Source organism: Oratosquilla oratoria, chromosome 28, assembly GCF_046742065.1.
Source record: "Oratosquilla oratoria isolate Oo_2021 chromosome 28, ASM4674206v1, whole genome shotgun sequence".
In the NCBI taxonomy this organism is placed as follows: domain Eukaryota; kingdom Metazoa; phylum Arthropoda; class Malacostraca; order Stomatopoda; family Squillidae; genus Oratosquilla; species Oratosquilla oratoria.
The window spans coordinates 48,829,386-48,849,754 of record NC_134804.1 but is presented as its reverse complement, the minus strand read 5'-3'; the positions used below and the strand labels follow the sequence as shown (position 1 = coordinate 48,849,754).

The 20,369-nt window shown below is 38.8% G+C and overlaps 1 protein-coding gene across 1 annotated transcript in view; it reads right to left on the bottom strand.

Moving 5' to 3' along the window:
* The window catches only part of LOC143040183 (vascular endothelial growth factor receptor 3-like), a 66,881-nt gene extending 51,240 nt beyond the window's left edge, over window positions 1–15,641 (bottom strand). The window contains exons 1-4 of the mRNA XM_076210847.1: window positions 15,533–15,641; window positions 4,288–4,431; window positions 3,763–4,031; window positions 2,713–2,772 (exon numbers count right to left, since the gene is read on the bottom strand). Of these exons, the coding sequence (XP_076066962.1) occupies window positions 2,713–2,772; window positions 3,763–4,031; window positions 4,288–4,384 (426 nt within the window). The 5' untranslated portion in view covers window positions 4,385–4,431; window positions 15,533–15,641. The remainder of the gene's footprint in view (window positions 1–2,712; window positions 2,773–3,762; window positions 4,032–4,287; window positions 4,432–15,532) is intronic.
* Window positions 15,642–20,369: the final 4,728 nt, after the last annotated feature.

Here is a 20,369-nt window from a genome sequence, read left to right as displayed (position 1 = left end):
TTAGAAACCCATGACGGGATTGGGTTGCCATTAAACAAAAGGACTTTTTTTTTTATCTGGGTGTGGGACACAACGTCCTAACTGGCAGGAAACCAGTGGGTATGTCGGCTTCTTCACAAACAACCCATAATGTGACAGAGATTACTGGGTTAGGTTAGGTTAGGTTAGGTTAGGTTAGGTTAGGTTAGGTTAGGTTAGGTTAGGTTAGGTTAGGTTAGCTGACACTTTAAGTTACCTGTGAGTTGTTTCTAAACCTAAATACGACCCTAAAGCGTCGTTTACACGGGGCAAATAGAGAGGCAAGGCAAGTGTGAAAGTTACTTGAACCAGTGAGGAAAGCGGGAAAGTACATGTTCACACAGGCTAAGTCAGAGACAAGTGACTTGTGTGAGCATGTACTTGCTCGCTTTCCTCTCCAGTTCAGTTAACTTGCATATTTGACTTGCCTCTCAACTTGTCCCGTGTAAACGTGGCTTGGGTTGGTAGACTTTATATATATATATATATATATATACATATATGTATATATTTGTATATATACATATATATATATATATATATGTATACATATATATGCAGCGACGATCTACTGAGAATTGGAAGATGAGCCTATATATGTGTGCGCGTGTATGATTACGTACCTATATGTATTTATTCATGCCTTCGTATTCAGAACGATTTGTTCCACAATTTTTCGTTTGTTTCCATTGGGAGACCGCTTTTCCTCTAAACGTGTCTTCTCCGTTTTTCTTTGTGAACGAAACTTTTCTGTTCGTTCAGGCCTTCGCTTGTTTTTTTTTTGTTTTTTCTCGTCCGTAAGCTTACTGTATCGGTCTAAGAAATAGTTTTTGTTTTTAACCAATTCCTTCCTCCCTTTTCATTTCACAAGCAATGAAAATGTTCAATTTTCCTTTGTTTTGTTGTACTGCACAGGATTTTGTGTTAATTAATTTTTTGTCTTAGCCACCTTTTTCTTAAGAGGAACCATGAGGCAAGGTGTAACCTGACAGGGGTGACTAGAGCGAGGAAGGAGACAGTCAGAGATAAACTTTCTTCAAAAGACAAAGACGTCTACGAGTGACCATATCCTCCACCAGCTGGAGTTACCGCCTCGAGCCAGCGCAACCCTTAGTATTATGTTACAAGCTGACATGAATATTAATCACGTCAGCAGCTGGAATTATCGCCACAAGGTGGCGCAATCCTCAGTGTAACGTCACAAGCTGACGTAAGTATTCATCAACCAGATTACTTTTATTAGTTCTAGAAAATCTGCCCAAAACGGAACCGGAGCCAGGTCGTCGGAGCCACTTTTTCTCCTCCTCCCCCTTCGTCTGCTGCCCAGAATTCACACAACCTAGCCCCATACCGGGATTGGATTTATCCTGCGGTAAGCACCCTACCTTCTTTGTTCCTCTATTAAGTCCTGCCTTTTTCGTAATAGACTAATTTTGAACATAAAATCCTTTGCAGTGCAATAACCGTAATAATTGTATAACCGGTGTTATCTCTTGTTATTTGTGCAATCCAAATGTTCTTCGGTCTAGACACTTCGGGACCTATAGGTCGATTATTACTTAAGTCAGTGAGTTGACGTATAATTTCAAACCTAGACCTAGCCAGGCATTTCAATTTTGCCATTCCAGTCTAACATTTGAATCTCCTTTTGTTAAATTCTACGCCACACGCTACGCCACACGCTACGCCACACGCTACGCCACACGTCACGTCACACGTCACGTCACACGTCACGTCACACGTCACGTCACACGTCACACGTCACGTCACACGTCACGTCACACGTCACGTCACACGTCACGTCACACGTCACGTCACACGTCACGTCACACGTCACGTCACACGTCACGTCACACGTCACGTCACACCGTCATCACATCACACCGTCGTCACATCACATCACATCACGACACGTCAATTTCACGTCGCGTTCTCCTCTCGACCCCAGTCTAACCCACTTAGTGATTTCAATCTTTGGTTCATATTCTTGCCGATTGTTTTTCTATTATTAGGCCTGAACGTTTATGCTAATTTCGATTTCCAGCTTGGAGCCACGGGGTTCCGGTCTTACTTATCCAACGAATCCACCTTCCGAGGACTTCCAGCCAGGTTTCTCCGTCACCTCCTTACAAGACAATTTTCAATATTTTATGAAATATCTTGTTAACACCATTAAGAATGATATGTGTATTTTGTGCATTCACAAATGCTATCTTCTTGTTCCTTCTATATTGTGTACCTCATCCATATTGCGACCGAGTGGTCCTCGGTCATGACAGAACTGGCGCCCAGAACTCTGTAAAAGTACAAATTATTGTGAATTTTATTTGTTACCCTAAATTGCTCCAGCGGGTGTATAATGGCCTAGTATTCTTCCAATCTCCTCCCACTGTGTCTATCCGAGCCTCGCGATGATTCAGCTCGTCGCCGTCACAATATATATATATATATATATATATATATATATATATATATATATATGAGTATATTTGTGTGTATAAATATATATATATGTATATATGTATGTATATATATATGTATGTATATATATGCACAAAGGAAATACGACAATTATCTGTAATGGTGCGTGGTTGCAAACAACATTTTCGTTTCAGTATGTAATGTCACTCATATCCCCTAACCCCATCTACATAAACAGGTTTTGTATTTGTACATTCTGGCATAGTGGATTACCGTTAGCAAGATGGTGTAAATGCCGTTCTCGTCTGGTTCCTCCGTTGTGTGTTCTTCGTGCTGTAAAAGAAAAGATTATACTGTATATATATATACATATATATATATATATATATATATATATATATATATATATATATATATATATATATATATAAATGACGTAAGCGGAGTAGGAAACACCAGAGTCTGTCTTGAGTTTCCTACTCCGCTTACGTCAACCTGTCAGAATGTCTCAGCATATATATATATATATATATATATATATATATATATATATATATATATGTATATATATATATATATATATTGACCACAATGCAGGTGACAGGTGATAAGGGTCATGGAACTGCCTAGTGTAGGCCTTATGGTCTCTTGCAGTCTCCCCCATTCTTATTTGGTGGTTGATTTGGGGCGTACTCCTTTGGGCGCTAGTGTCAGGTTCTTTAGCCCTGGCATGTACTGAAGGCTTTTTCCCATTATAAGAAGTATGGACAAACCAAAGCGCATACCAGCATTGAAATTGAATAGAAACCCATTCAACCATCCCTGCCCTCTCAACTCTGGGAATGAAGGATCCCCTTGTCCACTGCTTGGACAAGAAGCAGTGCAGTGAGACGTAGTTCCTTCAGCTCCGACGACTAAAGCTGGTTTAAGAGGCTATCACATTAGACACCGCTGGGAGTTCGTTTGAGTAAGACGACTTCGGTTACGATATTCTATTTTTTCAAATCCTCCAAATATCAAATTATCTTTCCGTCATATAAAGCAAAGCTGAGTGATGAACTCACACTGTAAACTTATATGAATGTTGGTCATACTGCTGAAATGGTCTTAGAGAAATCTAGGTTTTTGTAAGCAAAGTCATGTTCTAGTTATTCAAATGGAGGTTGGAGGTAGGATGTCGGAGGTAAAATAGTTCAATGTGATAACCCCTTTAAATCCACCGCTTCATAGCACATTCCCCCCACACCCTCCCAAGAATATATTAGGATGTGGAAAGACAACATATTCATACACACTCAAATAGCCAGGTGTCCACGTTCTTACATTGTCTATATCGTGTTCAAAATAGACATCGGGGTCCTCGTCCCTACACGTTATAGTCCAAGAAGACTGGTTGGTCGTATTGACAACAACTTCGTCTTTGACACTTAGTTGAGGCCATTCGGGACTCTCGGGATCGTCATCCAAAGAAGACCTCTTATTCCTCCAGATTTCTTCATCCCCCAGGTGATGTACGCTCTCAGCGCCACACCCAGAGCAAATATCGTTTCCTGACACACCAGACCCCACTTTCTGAAGCTCTCCCTCTGTATCTGGAAAAGACACGAGAATTCAGAAAAGATGCGTGTTGACAGCGTTCAATGTGTAATGATTTATTTGTAGGTGATAATACCAGGTAGACTGAAGATGATATAAAAGAATATATATATGATATTTCTACGGTTGAGATGTTATCTTTAAGAACCTGTAATTGCAAAATGTAAAATTGGGATAGTGAAGATTATGAGTGAAGAGGTTGCGCGAGACACGTGGGAGAATGAGTCAATCTGATAGATGAATTCTACAGACCTCTTCCTGATGCTGGTGTTTGCTGCCCCAGTGTCAGCCCCAGTGTCACCCCCAGCAGACATGCCAGGGCCAACACAACCTTGACCCTCGCTCTCATGCCTCAGCTAGGACCAGGAGACCTTTTGCGCAGTAGAAGAGACACAGCTGCAAGAATAACGGGAAAAATATACATTCTGACTTCTGAGTGATAACGTGCAAGATAAGATAAAAAGGCGAAAATCGAATGCGAAATGCGCTCTAATGCGACACGGCATACCAGGCATTTCTCGCTAGCATGCTGCTTGCTACTTCGTTTGGGTAGAAACAACGTCGGTTACGATCTTTCGTTTTTTCAAATTTCCGAAAATGCTAAATTCGTTGTCAAATTTACCAAATGTCAAATTACTCTTTCGTCGGACCTACCCAAATGTGGGACACATTGTTGGGATGTTCTTATGGAAGTTTAAAATATTGTAACCGAAGTCGTTTCTACTCGTACGAAGTAGCAAAAGCGAGTAGCATGCCAGCCCAGTGTGCCGCCACGAAGACAGAACAAAAAAACGTAGAGACTGAACAACCAGGCTTAATTAATGACCCCTTATGGGTCGATAGCAAAAAAAAAAAAAAAAAAAGAAAAAAAAAAAAAAAAAATATTAAATCTACACTATTCCTTTAGTCGTAGTTTGAAATGGATATATTGTAGATTTCTGGGCCACACGTGAAGAAGCATTTAGATCTGAAGAGTATCATTTATTAGACAGTTTGTTTATAAATAAGTCCATATTATCTTTTATCATTGTTTTCATTTCTTTTTTCTTTTTTCTTTTTTTTTTCAATGACCGAGGTCAGATTTGTTGGTTTACATATGTGTGGAGTGTGGAGTCTGCTTATTGTCCCTTTTTTCAATATACAGGAATAATATTTGATCATTTCCATTCTTTTGGTTAATCGTAAACATGAATAATGATAATAAATAATCATAAACAATAGCAATTGACAGCTTCACATAATCACATGGGATTGTCAGGATATTTTTGTCATACTGCAGTATCAATCAGTAAATTTATTTTCCTTTTACTCTTATTCATTAATTACTCTCTCTCTCTCTCTCTCTCTCTCTCTCTCTCTCTCTCTCTCTCTCACACACACACACACACACACACACACACACACACACACACACACACACACACACACACACACACACACACACACACACACACACGGTGGCGCAGTTGGTAAAGCGATGAACTACTAGCATGGTGGTGCCCGTAGTGATTGCTTCGAATCCTGCCCAGGGCCGAAATTATTTCGGTACAGCTGCGCTTCGGGTCGTTACTCTGACTCTCGTGGGCGGGGAGTTGGGGGTGTGTGCGTGTGTAAGGTCATAGCATTACCCATAGATCGGACCTACGAGCTCTGAGCTCTCTTCCAGGAGGGAAATAGCTGTCGATCACGAGTCCAACACGTGATCCAAAGACCAAGTGAATACACACACACACACACACACACACACACACACACACACACACACACACACATGCACGCACACAATCATCGGATTTTATAAATATAAAACTTCCTCAAGAAAAAAATTGTTTTAATGAGGAGTCTTAGCCCTCCAAACAGTCCATTTGGTATGTTTATGGCCGAAAGTGACTGATTGAGACTCCCTCGGCTGGGTCAGAGTTCAGATGTGGACAGTGATTTATAAGTATCTTATATGTTAGATGAATCTAAAGTTAAGAAATTGTCACAAAACCAACAAAAATGAACACAGGGTGGCAATGTTTTCCTTAACAGAGAACCATTTCAGTACAGTGCAGAAGCGTCACGTCACAAGCGTCACGTCACTCATAACTCTACATATTTTCAGTGAGAGTTCACGCCTTTCTGTACAAAAATACAAATCTATATTACTATAACAAGGTTTAGAGAAGGATCAGGATTCCAGTAGAGTTAATTTAAAATAAATGCATAAGTCGACAGGTCATTTTCCTGTAAACATGACAGGCCGACATTTGTTTCTATTGAGACCAATTGTAACCGTTACTAACCATCACCAACCACGCACGTGATCCACACACATGCGACATGGCACTCGCCTTGAGCAAGACTTGTATTTTGCAGACTTCATATATTTCCCTATTGCAAAACGCAGAGTGAGGCAACAGCGACGCCCCACACAATGTCACAACACAAGATGCCTAATGTCACCAGCTTAACCCATTGCACCCTTATACCTACCCTAATTACGTTACCCGTAAGCTAATATACCCTCACCATGTCTAACCACACCCACCAACCGTACGACTAAACCCTATATACGAAACTAACACTTGTGCCAGTAATTATTAACTAACACGTGTCATATACGACAACCCACTAACCCCCTTTATTGTCGGACGGATATACCGCCGAGACCGCCAGACTTGGTCAGGTCAAGAGCCTACCACAGGCCAGAGCTGACCGAGTCACGACTCACGAGCCTGCCAGACAGATCTGCCTTAGCTACGCGCACCTGGCAGAGGGCAGACATCTGCCCAGGGCAGTGTCGATGGTGATAGCCCGGCATTTAGAGTACTTTTGTCAAAGGACCTATTAGTAATCTTTTGTTGGAAACTCAGATAGTATTGTCAATAAAGACAAGAAAGACCGGCAGATACTTTATCTCGCCCGCATTAAGCCTCCCTTATTCAACCTCCCGAAGCAGTTACACCAATTCTGTTTTAAGAACATAAGAAATAAAGGAGACTGCAAATGACCATAAGGCCCACACTAGGCAGCTCCGTATCCATCACCACCTGTCATCCCCATCCATAAAGTTGTCTAATCGTTTTGTAAAACAATTGATAGTTTCAGCGCCTACTACATGGTTACTAAGTTTATTCCATTCATCGACCACCCTATTAGTAAACCAATTCTTGCCTATTTCCTTCTTAAATCTAAATTTGTCCAGTTCATACCCATTACTGCGAGTCCTGCCCTGTTGTTTTATTATGATGACCTTGTTTGAATCACCCTTGTTATAGCCTTTGATCCACTTGAACACTTCTATTAGATCACCCCGCACTCTGCGTCTTTCCAGAGAGTGCAAGTTTAGGTGCTTAAGTTTCTCTTCGTAAGGCAAATTTCAGAGTCCTTGTATCATTTTGGTCATTCTTCTCTGTACTGATTCTAGTGAATTGATGTCCATTCTGTAGGACGGAGACCAAAACTGTACCGCATAGTCAAGGATGGGTCTAACTATCGCTAGATTTTGTGATAGATGTATTTCCTATGGTCGGTTTGGTTCTGAGCCAATCAAAACTGAAGCCAGGACTATCCAATATGGCAGGCCCAGGGGATAATGCGGATTGTGTTGCGCGAGAAACCATGAGCCTTCTTGGGTTTGTAGTTCTACATCGGTTAGCGATTCCCACTAGGAAAGCCAATGCCACACAATGTGTCACAAACCCCCACACGAAATGGAGTGTACACCACTGGTGGCGTCTTGTGTTTAGTGTGAATACAATTTTGCAAGTCCGCAATGCGACGTATATCTCACAGAAGGGCAAATTATTAATACAGTTTTCCGAACACGGTCTACATGAAAAGGAATTTTATACAGAGTCGAGAAAGAGAAGGAAAATCTGTAGCTATCTACAGCGTTAGTGATTTCATCGTAAATTCCAGAGGATATGCCTTATCCGCAGGAAACTGTCCTCATGCGCAGTTTATACTTGTCTGCTCATCTCTACTTTATTAAACTTCTGTTAAACAAATGGAAACCCTTAGACCAGTGGTTCTTAACCTTTTTACTACCACGCCCCCTCTAGGAACTGTTCTTTTCCTCCACGCCCCCCTTGCATCTATAGACCCCTCCTTGCAGGGAGGGAGTCAATACATTGGAAAATTTGTATGGCTGGGAGACTTTTGAAAATAAAGTTAGTGACGACGATACTTCTGCATTATCTCATAAACTTACCTCTACATTACTGACCCATTTCTTCTCAAGAAAATAACATGTAACTGGTCAAATTTCTACTTTTCTCCTGAGCCTCGCGCGCCCCCCCTGAAAATCACTTACGCCTCCCTAGGGGGGCGCGCCCCCCCAGGTTAAGAATCACTGCCTTAGACCCTATGTCTGTTAACGGTTTCAAATGATCAAGTAAACAAATGAAGGTCGCCATCCTGCCGTAAGGACACGGGGACAAGAAAACTATTTAACTTTAAATAAAGAAATATAATTAGATAAATTTAGAAATCACACGAAAAAATAAAACATGGTGAACATAAGAAAAGGCAACATAAGAACATAAGAATGAAGGAGACTGCAAGAAACCATAAGGCCTACACTAGGCAGCTCCGTATCCATCACCACCTGTCATCTCCATCCATAAAGTTGTTTAATCGTTTCTTAAAATAACATAGTTTCAGTGCTTACTACATGGTTACTAAGTTTTATACCATTCGTCAACCACCCTATTAGTAAACCAATTCTTGCCTATTTCCTTTTTAAATCTAAATTTGTCCAGTTTAAAAACATTACTGCGAGTCCTGCCCTGTTGTTTAAAATGATGACCTTGTTTGCATCACCCTTGTCAAAGCCTTTGATCCACTTGAACACCTCTATTAGATCACCCCGCACTCTGCGTCTTTCCAGACGTACGACAAGACACATGGGGATTAAACAAACATGACAATACGTACCAATGTGCACCCGACCTGTTTAACATGAATAAGAAAAGATTCAAATTCGAAAGTTTTAACGGAATTGAACGTGCGTAAGACCAGTTCACAGTTTACTAAGCAGTTTTGGAATCTTAAGCTAATCCTAAGCCCCAATACTACATCAATCCGCGCACACTTATATAAGGGCACTACAAAACTAAGGGGAGAAGGATTACAAAGGCGGAGCATGCCGACAGGAGACCTTTTGGTCCATAACTAGGTCGGATGCGAAAAAATATACATGAATTATAAAGAATAGATAAGATAGAATAATTATAATAATATAAATAATGATAAACTAAATCAATAATACATAGGTATAGTTAAATAATAAACAAACAGGTAAATGGTAAATAATGATAAATTGACAAATAGACAAATATTAAACTGACAAGTAAATAATAATAATGAGATACTAACCTCAACGCAGGTACAGCACTTGAGAATCCGACAAGTTGGATAGCCCTAGGCAAAGGCAAACTCACAGTTTATTGGTTTATACGAAAGACTCGTTCTTCCCACGTAACCAGGTCATACACTCGTAGGAAATGTCATGTTTCGTCATAGATGGTGACGTAGGAACATTTCTTTTGTATTTCCCGCGTAAGTAGATCAAGGATGAGATCCAACAGGAAAGGAGTCGTGCAGGCTCGTCACGCGGGAAAAACGAGTCTTTTCCGTGTTAGAGAGAACCCCATGGACGAAATCCGAAAAAAAAATGCCAAGTTGATTGATAATGCAAATGTAGTAAGTGGCTGTGTTAAATTTCTTCAACTGCAAGGTCGCTACGAACCAGGGTATTTCTTTGTGGAAATGTGAAAGTTCACAAATGACCCATCATCCCACAAGTACCTACTCCCACCTATCAGCTAGCAAAGTAACTTAATAATTTGATCACTCCATACGTTCCCACCATCCATACTCTCCGCCCTACTAATGAATTCGTAGATTTACTCAGAAATATAACCCATCAAGGAATCCTAGCCTATCTAGATGTTGAAACTCTATCCCCTAATGTTCCTGCAAAAGAAATTATACAGATCATCCTACAGAACGTTTTCGGTTTGTACTAAGGAAGTACCCTTTAGATGCTCTTCAGGCAGAAGTTATTTCCAGATTGATGGCGTTGGTATGGGCAGTACCCTGGGCGATTTACTTACTATCAATGCCTCATCATCCAACCCGCACTTCACCATACTATCCAGCGACTGGGCATACATTCGGCAACGTGAAACCACACAAGCTCAACCCCCCTCATCTGATTTATTTCCGTAATGTCTACTCCGAAAATGTTTACTTTGAAATTCCCAAAATGACATAATGTCCCAAAATGTCTACTTTGTAGAAATTGTTAATATATCTTATCTTGCCTTTATTTGTCTGGATTATTTCAATTTTAACTATTATTATATCTTATCTTGTCTTTTGATTATTCCAATTTTAAATATTATCTATGTTAATTCTACTTTTTTATTTCCTGCGTTATATTGTATGAATGGATTATGTCAACACCTACGTGTGATAATCCGTTACTTTGATCTAATTCTAGATTGACACCTGTACTTAACAACCCATAACTGTTTTAACACCTGTTAATAATTCACTGAGGTGTGGATGGACTCTGTCAGCATTATGTCAACACCTATGTGTGATAATCCGTTACTTTGATCTAATTCTAGATTGACACCTGTACTTAACAACCCATAAGTGTTTTAACACCTGTTAATAATTCACTGAGGTGTAGATAAACTCTGTCAGCACATATGTGTGCTAATCCGTTTACTTTGACCTCATGGTAATTTGACACCCCTCAACACCTTCATTTCAAAGAGATACTGACATATTCACACCTAAATGTGTGTGAATTGTGGGCTGTCAAATCCCTGATGTGTGATATACCATCACACCTTTTGTGTAAGAATGGCAGTGTACTGGCATTCCAGTATAATCAACCATGGAGTTAACAACTACTTAGAAAGGTGGCTTAGCTGTGTTCTATGAAAGACGCAGATACCTCGTCATCATGGAAGGCAAGGATGGGGAGGGTTTCTGGAGATGTCGCAACAGGGACTGCCCAGGCCAAGGAGATAATGTTATCAGCAGTAAACCTCGTAATCATCCTAGTGACATTTGTTGAGAAGGTAAAGTCTCAGCTAAAAGAAGATTCCAGAAGTACCTCTACTCCCATTCCATATCTCTTCGATAATGCCTTAACTCAACTTTCACGTGCAGAAGACATCAGATCTACTGACTTGGCAGCTGTGATGCCTACATCCCCCAGTTACAAGCCAACTATGCACCACAGTTGTCAGAAAATTCTTCGTGCCATTCCGGGAAAGAGATCCGATGTTGACTTGCAGGTTCAGTGGACACAAACAAACAGTGGGGACCGGTTTCTGGTCCTCTGTGATGTAAAGAACGACAAGATTATCATCTCTGCTACTGATACCAGTAGTTAAATTTAATCATAAATTTACTTTAATCTTTTAATTTAGAACCGAGAAAGAAAATCTGTAACATCAAAACTTTCAAAATTAGGCCACACTTTATAAAAAGAAAAAATTATTTAGTGAATGAGCCAGGAAACCATGGATTTGCGTCAAAATAAAAAAATATATAAAAGATAGAATTTATTTTCTAATTTGTTTCTGTTTTGTCACCCCGTTTTTTATGCGACAATATCTGTCCATAATGATTTTGTCATGCAAACCGAAATAATAAACTAATAAATAGATAAATAAATTATATAGATAAAAGTACTGATAAATAAATCAAATAAATTATCACTAATTTTAAGCATCTTTTTATATCAACCATTAACCTTTCAATATTTATTCTCCAAAGTTGTTTAAAATATGGGGTAATGTGAAATTTTGTCCGCTACTGTGTAGAATTTTAACCAATGGAATTTTAGTGGTGGGATAATAACTAATAGATTTATGGCCCCATATGATTATGCAGAAAATAACATTATAGTATCGTTGGATGTGTGGCAAGTTCTCTTACTTAGTCATTGTATATATTTATTGTATACGTACATACATACATATACCAAAGGCTTTTTCCCCCTTACACGGGGGGTAGCCAAAAAGAAAAAGGCATAGAAATCACTCCCACCCATTTCATTTTCCATACATTCCACTCCCCTCCACCCTCCTCCCTCCCTCCTATCTTGGCACCTCCTGGATGACGGGTCATCCCTGCATTCTGTCCACTGCCCTGGGTCAGAAGCAGTGTCGCAAGACACAGCACATCCACAGCAAGGCCGCTTCATAAATTCGGCGACACCCCCTCTCCGTCCCCTCATGCAGGAAAGGAGAAGACGGGGAGAAATCCCTTCAGGCTGCGTCAATTTTTTTTTTCTCATACATACTTCCTCACACCCCATCCCCCACCCACTCCCCATCATGCATCACAGCCTCATCTATACACAACCCTTCTCCATTCACGTGACTCTCCTGTATTGTATATGTAATACTCATTTATTATACAAGTAGTGTGTAATCCCAATATATATTTATTGTAAATGTTTTGTATAAGTAAGCCTATGTTGTCATTTCATTATATAAGTGCCCTATACACAATTATATAACCGATTATATATACGTCATTAGGAGTACGCTACAAGCATGTGCGTCTATGCCAATTTTACGTGCCATAGCATTAAGGTATTTAGTATATGCTATGGCACGTAAAATTGGCACAGACGTATACGCTTGTAGCGTACGCCTAATGACGTATATATAATCGGTTATGTAATCGTGTATAGCGCACTTATATAATGAAATGACTACATAGGCTTACTTATACAAAACATTTACAATAAATATATATTGGGATTACGTACTACTTGTATAATAAATGAGTATTACATATACAATATAGGAAAGTTACGTATACAATAAATACATACAATAACTAAGTAAGAAAGAACTTGCCACAGATGTAGAAACTTCATTTACCAACATCGATGTCGATAGGACAATACAATTCATCCTACATAGAGTCTACCGATGTGACGACACAAACATTCCAGAAGCTACCATATGCATCCCTCACATGCCCTCGCGGAAATGGGTACAAAGGATTACAAAGGCGGTGCATGCCGACAGGAGACCTTTTGGTCCATTACTAGGTCGGATGCGAATAGAATATATAATAATGATAAATAGATAAATAAAAAATAAAATAAAATAAAATAAAACTTACAGTAATATAGATAATAATCAATAAAATCAACAAATGCATAGGTATAGCTAAATAATAAACAAACAGGTAAATAGTAAATAATGATAAATTGACAGATAAATAATAGTAAATGAAAATCAAGCAAATAATAACAACTTGCTTAGATGTTTATCTACACCAGGGGTGGGGAATCTATTTGTGCATGAATGCCACCTTACAATTCATCGTCCCACAAAACATTTTTTTTTTTTCAATTATTTTATCCCTTTTTAGGGGACGGTGTAAATTTTCCACTCCCCTCCCTAAAAATTCAGTTTAGAATTTTTTTTTTCTTATTTCAAAAATATATGTATAAAAAATTTAAATGATTTTTTACCCATTTTTTAAATTTCGAAGTGGGTGCAGAATTTACACTTGACCCTTTTTTTATTATACCCTTTTTATGAATTTAAATTCAAAGCAATTTAGAAATGCAAAAAATGCTTATAGATATTTAATGAGACAAAAAATACTAAGCAAAAAAATTGCATAAAATGTAATTATGAAATGAAGATTCAAAATCTTAAAAAACAAAAAAAAGCTGGTCATGTTTTAAGATGCAGAAATAAAAATTGCAAAAATTATTTAATATCCCCATTTTACACTTTAATAAAGGGTTTTAAAATTCCAATTAATATTCAACTAAGATTAATTTATTGCTTTATTTTAAACGACACGGTGGAAAGAACGGAAAGGGAAACAATGCTTTCAAAGAAAACAATTATTATGTATAATAAAAAGTTGAGAGAAAAATATTGTAATTTTAATGTACAAGATAATGAAAAACTTGGAAGCGAAAATTCCAAAGTTCAAGTTGACGAAACATGTTTTATGAAATCAGAATTAATTACTTATCCTTCGGCGCACAATGATAAATCAAAAAAAAAAAAAAAAAAAAAAAAAAAAAAAAAAAAAAAAAATGAAAAAAATAAAAAAAGAAAAAATATAAAAAAAATTGGCTTATTGGAGCATATGATGAACGCACAAGAAACGTAAAAATTCAAATTTTAAAAAATAGGAAAGCATCTACATTTATGCATTAAAAAATATATATACACAGTAATTCTATAATTGTTAAGACGCACATCCTTTATATTCATGTGCAATTTCAAAATCAAATAATATTCATAGTATCGTTAATCACTCAAATGAATATAAAAATATAAAAGTGGATACGTAGGTCCTTTTTATACAAATTAATGACTTCTTTGAGTTTGCTTCTTTCGGGAAAGCATTTTGATATCAGGCTCTAACATAGTTGTTCTTAGTTTTAATTGGACCTCCAAATACTCATCTGTCAATGTGCTCTCAGCGAATTCTTGATTTGCGTCAAGTACGAGAATGTGGATTCACAACAGTATGTTGTAGAAAAGCAGGAAATCAGTCGGCGTGCATGTTCACGAAGACGAGGATATTCTACCGCCTTTTTCCAAATTTCAATAGGAAATATTGCCTTCACAAGTTGCATTCTTTCAGTTAAAATTCATCGGGTTCAGAGAAAAATCGTTCCATTTTTTGGGGAGTGACATCACTAAACATTGTTAACTTTGCTTTCGTCTATGTGCGTGGTGTATATTATAAGTTTCAGGTGTATGATGATTTCAGACTTAAAAAATATTCAAGGTCTTTTAAAAGAATATGTATATCAAATGCTGCACTTGATGGCCCGGAAGGCTGCAAGTTCCCCACCTCCGATCTAAACGAATCTTAAAGCTTCGAACTGAACTACATTGCACTGCCTCTGCAGGAAATTTATGCCATTCATTAACTACACGGTTGGCGAAGTTGTTTCTACCCACTTCCAAATTAAATCTGTTTCCTGACAGTTTGAGACCATTATTGTCGGATTCTCATTCTCAAGCAGATCAATGGATTTGCCACGGGCAGCCACCTAGGAGTCGTTCGCAAATGATTTCATGAGAACCATCTACTACCCCTCCATCTATTGTCGCTACATAGATGACATTCTCGTTAGAATCAAATATATTTAAGGACTCCAAAGACTCAGAGAACTTGACCTTCTAAGAATCAAACAATGGACGCTTACCCTTCCTCGACTTATTGGCAATCAGTCAGAAGTCTCAACGGCAAAAGAGAATGTCCCCAGTGCTACTTAACCTTCACTAATAAAGCTTACATACGGCACACATTGTATGCAGCAAGTTTGATCAACGAAGCAAGACAGAAGATGAAAAAGTCTTTAAACATATAATCACAAAACACGTCACCCCCACTTATCCAAATGACAAAATATCACTGATCACATATCAACAGAAATACGTCACAACTTTTACTCAGAAATTGCCCTCTCAAACCGTCATCGTACCTGTTAGTAGAAAGTTCTTCTACAACGTCTTTCACTGTGTCAAAACGAACGCGTATGCTGGTATGGCAGCATTGAAGCATACATTTGGACATTCTCGGTGCCATTCTCGTAATCTTACAGGAAAAACGACATCCTCTCAATTTTCTAATATCACATCCAAGTTCCAACACAATTTAATATTCAACTCGTTTGGCTTGGGATAATAAGTTTAGTTTAGGTAAGGTTAGGTTAGCTTAGGTAAGGTTAGGTTAGCTTAGGTGAGGTTAGGTTAGCTTAGGTAAGGATAGGTTAGCTTAGGTAAGGTTAGGTTAGGTTAGCTTAGGTAAGGTTAGGTTAGCTTAGGTAAGGTTAGATATGGTTAGCTTAACTTAGGTAAGGTTAGCTTAACTTAGGTAAGGTTAGCTTAACTTAGGTAAGGTTAGCTTAACTTAGGTAAGGTTAGAATAGGTAAGGTTTGACAGGTTAGCTTGGATTAGATAAGGTTGGGTTAGATTAGGCAAAGTTAGGATAGGTAAGTTTAACTTAGGTTAGTTATGGTTACCTTAGCTTCGCTTTCACTGTGTCAAAACGAACGCGTATGCTGGTATGGCAGCACTGAAGCATACATTTGGACATTCTCGGTGCCATTCTCGTAATCTTACAGGAAAAAACGACATCCTCTCAATTTTCTAATCAATATCACATCCAAGTTCCAACACAATTTAATATTCAACTCGTTTGGCTTGGGATAATAAGTTTAGTTTAGGTAAGGTTAGGTTAGCTTAGGTAAGGTTAGGTTAGCTTAGGTAAGGTTAGGTTAGCTTAGGTAAGGTTAGGTTAGCTTAGGTAAGGTTAGGTTAGCTTAGGTAAGGTTAGATATGGTTAGCTTAACTTAGGTAAGGTTAGCTTAACTTAGGTAAGGTTAGAATAGGTAAGGTTTGACAGGTTAGCTTGGATTAGATAAGGTTGGGTTAGATTAGGCAAAGTTAGGATAGGTAAGTTTAACTTAGGTTAGTTATGGTTAGCTTAGCTTCGCTTAGGTGAGGTTAGATTAAGTAAGGTTAGGCAAGGTGAGGTTAACTTAGCTTATCGTCTTCATTCCCATAAAGGACGGCAAAATTGGCGAGTACTCTCGATCGCACAGAGTCGGTTTTATCAATATAATTTTTAAATTAAACTACTGTCATTTGTTTCCCACGATTTTTTGTTACTGAAATCAATCTCGTAAAAGAATTTATCATTTTAAAAAGAATAATGGTGGGCCTGATTATCGCCCATAACTTATATTTACCATTACTGCAACATATATTGCGCTTTTTGGCACACACCCAGGTTGGAGAGCGTTTCGCTACATGACCAGTTCGCTACCATGTAGCGAAACGACCGAGATAATGTAGCGAAACGACCGAGACAATGTAGTGAAATGACCGAAACAATGTAGCAAAACGACCAAAACAATGTAGCAAAACGACCAAAACAATGTAGCAAAACGACCAAAACAATGTAGCGAAACGACCAAAACAATGTAGCGAAACGACCAAAACAATGTAGCGAAACGCCCAAAACAATGTAGCGAAACGACCAAAACAATGTGGCGAAACGACTAAAACAATGTAGCGGAACGACCAAAACAATGTAGCGAAACGACCGAGACAATGCAGCGAAATGACCGAAACCATGTAGCGAAACGACCAAAACAATGTAGCGAAACGACCAAAACAATGTAGCGAAACGACCGAAACATGTAGCGAAACGACCGAAACAATGTAGCGAAACGACCAAAACAATGTAGCGAAACGACCAAAACAATGTAGCGAAACGACCAAAACAATGTAGCGAAACGACCGAAACATGTAGCGAAACGACCGAAACAATGTAGCGAAACGACCAAAACAATGTAGCGAAACGACCAAAACAATGTAGCGAAACGACCAAAACAACGTAGCGAAACGACTAAAACAATGTAGCGAAACGACCGAAACAATGTAGCGAAACGACCGAAACAATATGGCGAAACAACCAAAACAATGTAGCGAAATGACCGAAATAATGTAGCGAAACGACCGAAACAATGTAGCGAAACGACCGAAACAATGTAGCGAAACGACCGAAACAATGTAGCGAAACGACCGAACAATGTAGCGAAAGGGTTGGTAGCGAACTGGCCATGTAGCGAAACGACCAGATACCAAAACAAGAATCAAAGAACATAAAAATTCAGTGAAATATGCCCAAGTAAAATCGGCGGTGTTTCTTCACACCTACCAAAAAGGACCATCGAACTGATTATATGGTCCCAAAACTTATAAGCTGTGGTTCTACGGACCTGATTCGAACCAATGACCAATGGTCAAATTCAAATACTTCTTTCATACACTTCACCTATTGGCTTGGCGTTGAGGTCCTTAAGAATGTATTCATACATTGTAGATGAAACAAAGCTTACTAATTCATCCAGTTAATCAGAATTAAGATACTCAGCAGACCGTAGGAAAGCAGTAAGTGTGTGACTTAAATCACTCCACTCTTTGTCAACAAGAGAAACATACCTGTCAAGTCTTACGTAATTTCTATGATTTTCAAGTCTTACGGGGTAAGTTCAAAACCTTACGCTTTTTCTCCACATACGATGTGTTTTATAATGTTTGTTTAAACAGTTTGAAATAAATTCCCCTTTTCAAGTGTTGACAAGAACACTGAGATGTTAAACCTCAAGTATAGAATGTGAACTTAGCCAGAATGCAAATTCACACATCTCATCTGAGACGCACTGTAAGAGACGTTGGAGCAAATAAAAATCAAGGCCAAACGTAACAGAAGCCTTAGTAAAAAAAAAATGAATAAATAAAAGAGCCTAGCAATGTGAATAAAAATCAATCAATACAAGACTCCAAAGAACCTCGAGTTTTTTTGTTTTGTTTTTTTACTGTAAATACAAAAAGTTATGGAAGTCGTGTTATATGACCGATAAAGGTCAGATATCAAGACTTCCATAACTTTTTGTATTTACAGTTTAATGTACATAAAAAAACATACTGACAGTATTCTATATAATTCCACCATCTACATCTTATCAAATTTGGCAAAAAACAGTTTTGTCTTCATTTCATTGCGTCGTCTGCTATTCGAAACATTCCACCCGTGCGCTTCGGGAAAGGTTCGGGGAATTCCGCGTTCGTGACGTCACAGTTGCCAAACAAACAATATTGTTATTCTGAATATCTAGACTTCGGAAAAGTGGTATGCGAGGCGCAATTAAAAGTGAATTTTCTGAATAAATTCTTCTGTAATAGGTAAAAACTTTATTTGTATGCTTTTAAAAAGTACTTTTTCGAGCAATACGATGATTTTTAGCGAATGGTATATCTGTTGGTATCTGACCTTTAAACCTAACCTAACCTAACCTAACCCAACCCAACCCTAACCTGCAGAACTGGGTGCGTTCCTCGGTGCGTTGAAGAGGTAGGACACATACTATACCAGTTAAAAAAAAAAAGGTATGCCACATCCAAAAGGTAGGCCACATACTAAACCGGCACCTCCAAACGTTCTTCTATAATAAGCGGTGTACCACAGGGGTCAGTCCCAGTGTCTTCCGCTTCTAGCTCTCGTTGCCGACTTCGACAATAATGTCAAACACTGTCACAACGTCATTTGCAGGTGACATAAGAGTCGCAAAGGGGCTCAAGACACAAGAGGAAAAGAAACTGCAGCAGGAAGTCTTTTAAACCCTAAACACGATATACTCATGAACAACCAAAAATAACATGATACCGTTCAATGAAAGCAAATTCGAATTACTAAGGCTTGGCAGCAACAAAAACACCAAAGAGCACACCAGTTACAATACCACCAATGGACACACAGAAGTCAAAAACAGCCTCCGAGACTTGGGCATAACACTCAGCAGTGAAGCCAGATTCAGTCTACACATACACAAAATAGTGGAATCTGTAAAGCAAATGTCTGGTTGGATTCTTAGAACTTTCAGCACCAGGGAAGAGCAGTGGCTTATGACTCTATGGAGGAGCTTGGTGCTGCCTGAACTTTAATATTGCTACCAGCTGTGCAGCCCATCTAATATTAGAGAGAAGAGCTGGAGGCTGTGCAGAGGAGCTTTACCAGCAAGATTGTCTCACAAAGTTGCAAAAATTACTGGGGACGACTGCAGCACCTCATGCTCTGTTCTCTCCAAAGAAGAAGAGAACGATACCAAATCATGTACACTTACACTAGGAAGACCCTGGAAGGCCTGGTACCAAATATTGGCCTGAAATTAAGCTCAAACAAGACAAGAGGGAGGTCATGCTACACTGAAGGCCCCAAAACAAACTGCTAGAGTGTGAAGACACTCAGAGCTTGTAGCTTTAGCAGAACAGGGCCAAAACAGGACAACAACCTCCCTCAGAGTCTGAAAGACATGTCATCCTGCAGTGTCGTAAGTGTTCAAGCGTCACCTTGACATCTTACTGCGGAAGATTGAAGACACACCCCCTCTGCCTTTATAACCCAGCCTCACTACAACAGGCTGGGTTATGGGGAAAAACAGAAGTTACAGCAGCAGTTCCTGTGGCTGAGGGTGGTAGGCCGAAATCACCACAAGGTAAGTAGCCAACTGTCGTCTCGGTCAGCATGGCATCGAAATCTACTGCAACAAAGCCACGGTTGTACTTTGGACGATACGAGCGTGAATGTACTGTTGTTGTACACAATGTAAACATATGGCACAGTATGAGCATCATATAATGAAAAACAGTAGTTTACAAAAAGTAAACAGTACTGGCGTTTTGCATTATGTTGTATTCATACTGTGACATGTGTTTACATTGTTTTCATTCTGCATTTGTTTTGAAACAAA